Source organism: Pecten maximus, chromosome 3, assembly GCF_902652985.1.
Source record: "Pecten maximus chromosome 3, xPecMax1.1, whole genome shotgun sequence".
Taxonomy (NCBI): domain Eukaryota; kingdom Metazoa; phylum Mollusca; class Bivalvia; order Pectinida; family Pectinidae; genus Pecten; species Pecten maximus.
Genome location: NC_047017.1, coordinates 46,498,382 through 46,503,779, shown reverse-complemented (window position 1 = coordinate 46,503,779; position 5,398 = coordinate 46,498,382). Strand labels below are relative to the sequence as shown.

General features: G+C 39.0%; 1 protein-coding gene across 1 annotated transcript; it reads left to right on the top strand.

Moving 5' to 3' along the window:
- The first annotated feature begins 2,718 nt into the window (after positions 1-2,718).
- LOC117322783 (uncharacterized protein K02A2.6-like) lies at positions 2,719-4,551 on the top strand. Its single transcript, XM_033877723.1, has one exon. It carries the CDS (start codon positions 2,719-2,721, stop codon positions 4,549-4,551), a length of 1,833 nt encoding a protein of 610 aa, XP_033733614.1.
- The last annotated feature ends 847 nt before the right edge of the window (positions 4,552-5,398 follow it).

Here is a 5,398-nt window from a genome sequence, read left to right as displayed (position 1 = left end):
TCGTTTTGACAGTTTTCAGATATAGTAAATAATTCATCTTCACAAGCAGTCGATCTAATTGTTTATCCGCGGGATTTTTCTATTAAGAATATTTGTACTTCTCATCAGAAACGTATATACCTGATATACAAGTCTTTGTTCTCATTTACAATGCATCTTTGTTTAAAATTGACTGGTATGCAGGTCGGATCCGATTTCCCTCATGATCAGCTGACCCTGACCGCAGGTCCACGTTACGAGCGTATCCTTTCGTAAACACTCCATAATAAACGTTTATATCCACGGCAGATTTGTCTTGATTATTACAATTTTCTACCTTCTTGCAGATATATTATAATGTTAAAGATAATGTAACTATAGATTGCAAAATACTGCACATATCATTTAAGGAAGGACCATGCTTTCCCTAGATGTAAAAGTATAAGAATATAATGCTACTGGTCACACAATATCTTTTTTTATATTTATTCTTTAATTCTTTAAAGGGATGTATATGGCAACATTTTAAATACTTTAATATATATATTATACTTATTACTTGTTAGCTTGTAATAATAATGATGATAATATAATACAAAAAATGAAGGACTAAAAGACATGCCAAATTGTAATAGGTGTAATTTTGCTGTACATTCAAAGGGGGTACAATATTTTAGTTTTGTCATTCAAAACCAGATTAAAAACAAAACAGCTTTAAAAATATTTGAAGTTAAGCCATGTTCAATTCTGTAATGATGATTATCAAATGAACTGATTTTTTACATTCACAGTGTATGTCTGTAGATATCAGAAATATTACTCATCGATGAAAGGTCTGGTAGCACATTGTAAGCGACCCCTAGAGTGACACGTCATTAGCAGATCTGAATAGACTATTGTTTTAAATATCCAGAAGGTATACACATCAAAGAAGGAATTGAAGGGATCATAGATAGCTCGAACGACATTTTGCATTTTTTCTTCAAGCATTTTACCAAGAGGAAACAAAGTTTTTATCGTCAATATACAGTACGTTGCAATGATCTTTTTCATCACTTTATTCCAATAATTAAATCAGTGTTACAAATGGAGCTTGACCTTACTTGACCTTATTATTACATGGTGGCAGAAAGTGGGATAAAATGGACACATTGAAGCCGCAAGCTCCGTTGAACTTGGAAGGAAACGTGTCTGAAAACTTCCGCAAATGGAAACAAAGGCTTGAAGTGTATATGAACGCTACGGGAGCTGTAGCAAAAGACAAACCTCAGCAATGTGCGATCTTACTCCACGTGATTGGCGAGGAGGCCCTCGAGGTATATAACACGTTTGAATTGGCGGGAAATGACCCCAACCTAGTAATAGCCAAGTTTGAAGAATACTGTAATCCTTTGAAAAATCTGACATTTGAGAGACCCAAATTTTTCACTAGGGCACAGGAAAAGGGCGAAACCATAGACCAGTACGTGACAGATTTGAAAAACAAAAGTAAGTCATGTGAGTTTGGTGATTTATGTGACTCGTTGATCAAGGACAGAATCGTTTGTGGCATCGCGGATGTTCATGTGCGAGAGAGACTACTTCGTGAACCTAAGCCAACCTTACAGAAAACTGTTACAATTTGTCGGGCGTCTGAATTGTCTAAATATCAAATGAAAGATCTCGCTGATGAACAGGAAAAAACTGTACATGTGGTAAAAAGACCGGGAACGTCAGGAACCGGAACAAAACAATATGGTTCAAACTCAGCTCATCGTGGACGAGGACGAGGTCGAGGACAAAATCGCGATCGGGTTGAGAAATCAAAGTGTACACGATGTGGTTATGAACACAGAGGTATTCTCTGGCACCGGATGTCTACCAGATCAACATCACATTGAGATAGATGTAACTGTGAAACCGGTAGTACACACACCGCGTCGAGTTCCAGTTGCGTTACGCGACAAGTTAAGCAAAGAACTTGTTAGAATGGAAAGTACTGGTGTTATAGAAAAAGTAGATGAACCATCAGACTGGCTAAATTCAATGGTACTGGTTGAAAAACCCAATGGCAAGCTAAGAATTTGTTTGGACCCAAAGGATTTAAATGGTGCTATAAAGCGAGAACATTTCCCACTACCAACCTCAGATGAAGTGAGTAGCAAACTGAGTGGAGCTAAGTTCTTTAGTAAGTTAGATGCCAGCAGTGGTTTTTGGCAGATACCGTTGGACGAGGAAAGTTCAAGTTTATGTACATTTAATACTCCGGAGGGGCGATACATGTTCAAGCGCCTTCCTTTTGGCATATCAAGTGCACCCGAAGTGTTTCACAAAACGGTACGAAAAATCTTGGATGGTCTCGACGGAGTACTCTCAATTATTGACGATATATTGATATGGGGATCAACAAAGGAAGAACATGACAGACGTCTAAGAGAAACGTTTGATCGTATACGCCAAAGTGGGTTGATATTGAACAGAGACAGATGTCAGATTCAGCTGACCGAGGTCACATATTTTGGACACACATACTCAGCTGAAGGTCGATCACCAGATAAAAGTAAAGTAGAGGCGGTTGTCAGCATGCCAGTGCCAGAAAACAGAAAGGACTTGGAGAGATTCTTAGGAATGGCGACATATATCGCGAAGTTTGTGTCTGGGTAAAGTACAGAGTCTGCTCCATTACGCGAACTACTGAGGAAAGATGTTCTGTGGGAATGGACTTCACATCAACAACAGGCGTTTGAAAAACTGAAAGATATGGTGACAAGTGCGCCAGTCTTGAAATACTACAACCCTAAGAAACCTGTCAAATTATCAGTCGATGCTTCACAGAGTGGTCTAGGGGCAGTCCTGTTGCAGGAAGAAGGACCAGTAGAATATGCATCTCGGTCACTGACTGATGCAGAAAAAGGATATGCTCAGATCGAGAAAGAAATGTTGGCAATTGTCTATGGTTGTGAGCGGTTCCGCCAATACGTGTATGGACAGGAAGTTGCAGTAGAAACCGATCATAAACCGCTACAAAGTATTATGAAGAAACCACTGTTTGCAGCACCAGCTAGACTGCAGCGTCTGATGTTGAGATTACAAAAATATACGCTGAGTGTGACCTACCGTCCAGGATCTACAATGTACATAGCAGATCAATTATCACGCGCATACCTGAAAACGAGTAAGGGTAGTGACTGTATCACTGAGGAGCTTGAAGCTCAGGTACACATGGTACTTAATAGTTTACCAGTCTCAGCGGAGAAGTTGTCGGAAATAAAACTGGCTACAAAGGAAGACAGTGAGATGAGGACTATAATGGAAATGGTCAAAGATGGCTGGCCAGAGGAAAGGTCAGCTCTTCCCTTGAACATTAGAACATATTGGCCATATCGTGACGAAATCATTGTAAGTGATGGAGTGTTATTCAAGGGAGGAAAGTTGATCATTCCAAATCCAATGCGCAAGGAGATGGTGCAACGTGTTCATTCAAGTCACATGGGAATTGAAAAAAGTCGAGCACGCGCACGCGATATACTGTTTTGGCCAGGGATGTCGTCGGATATCGAGGGACATGTTTCGAGTTGTCCTACGTGTAATCAATTTCGAAACTCAACTCCACGTGAGCCATTACTGCCACATGACATACCTGAACGACCTTGGCAAAAGATTGGATTAGACTTATTCCAGCATCAGGACAACACGTATCTTCTTGCCATAGACTACTGTTCAAAGTTTGTAGAACTGTTCCTACTTAAAAATGACACTCGAAGCCAAACAGTCATTACACATTTGAAGTCTTTATTTGCACGCCAAGGAATTCCTGATGAGGTAATGACAGATAATGGACCTCAATTTTCCAGTGATGTGTTCAAAGTCTTTAGCAAAAAATGGGACTTTAAACACACAACCTCCAGTCCAAGATATCCCAGATCTAATGGGATGGTGGAGAGAGGAGTACAGACAGTAAAGAACCTGTTGAAAAAGGCTCAGCAGGATGGCAGAGATCCTTATCTGGCCTTGTTAGAGTACCGGAACACACCTGTAAATGAGAAAGGATCACCTGCTCAGTTGTTGATGAGTCGACGGCTTAAGACTCCCATTCCAGTGAGTGCACAGTTACTTAAACCAGAATTGTTCACCGATGTGCGCGAATGTCTCACAGATCGTCAAAGAAAGCAGAAATTCTACTATGATCGTGGTACAAAACTGGCAGAAACTCTTAGTAAAGGACAAAGGGTGCGAGTACAGAGTGATAACAAAAGGGAATGGCACTCTGCTAACGTTGTCGAAAAGGACCCAGGATCCTCAAGATCCTATAGAGTTAAACGGAAAGATGGAAGCATCATCCGGAGGAATCGAAGTCATATAATTCCAGTTCGCGAAAAAGTCGTCCAGGAAAATCTTGAGAACTTGGAATCTTGTGTGTCCCTTGACAGTGACACAATTGATCTTAAATGTGAGGAAGGTGAAACCAAAGACAATGTCCTAACCTCCCCTGCAGCTGTTGGTTCAACAAATTCAAACGCGTATGTGACTAGGAGTGGTAGACAATCCAAAACCCCTTCCAGACTGGATGACTATGAAGTGTATTGGTGTTAAGTGACAGTGTTATTCGTTATAGTTCATTTGTTTAGTTATTTCCAAAGACTGTGCTAAAGTCAGATAACTTTTACCACATGGTTATTATTTCAAATAATTATTATAGTATAAACCATTAAGAACTGATTTTAAAAACTTTAAAAGGGAGATGTCACATAATGTTGATAAAGACATTCCGGAACTATCATACCGGAAACGGATTCTATTGCATAATGTATTATGTAAGCTTTTGTATGATCCTGATTAAATCAGTGTTACAAATGGAGCTTGACCTTACTTGACCTTATTATTACAGTTGCCATTTTCTTACTTTGCAATATGTGCACCAAGGAATGATGAGTATCCGCAATAGTGTCGGATAGTTAAATAGTATACGCGATGCTCACTGTATGTGTACCAGTAGAATATGCATATCAGACCACAGTTACTAGAGGCTACATATAAATGCATCCCCAATTTATAACCTTCAACATGGGGCAGTATATGCAATACCTTAACAACGACAAAACTAAATTGATACATTTAAAAGTGTTCAAACACAAAATCAACTCAAAATATTTAACAGTTACAATACTTATGCAGACATAAATCTCGGTAAACTAAATATATCCCTTGAATGTGAAATAAACAAAAAACAAAAACAAATCAAAAGCAAAAATGTTCGTTGAAAAAAGTTTACGTTATGCAATAAAATTGCTGGCGGGATAAACTACAAATGCTACAATAAAGAATATTGACAACAGAACTCAAACTACAATCGATTGCACAAAGGGCAAACACGATTATAGAAACATATATATATATATATATTGCCATGGAGACTCCTGAGTAACATACCAAGAGATTA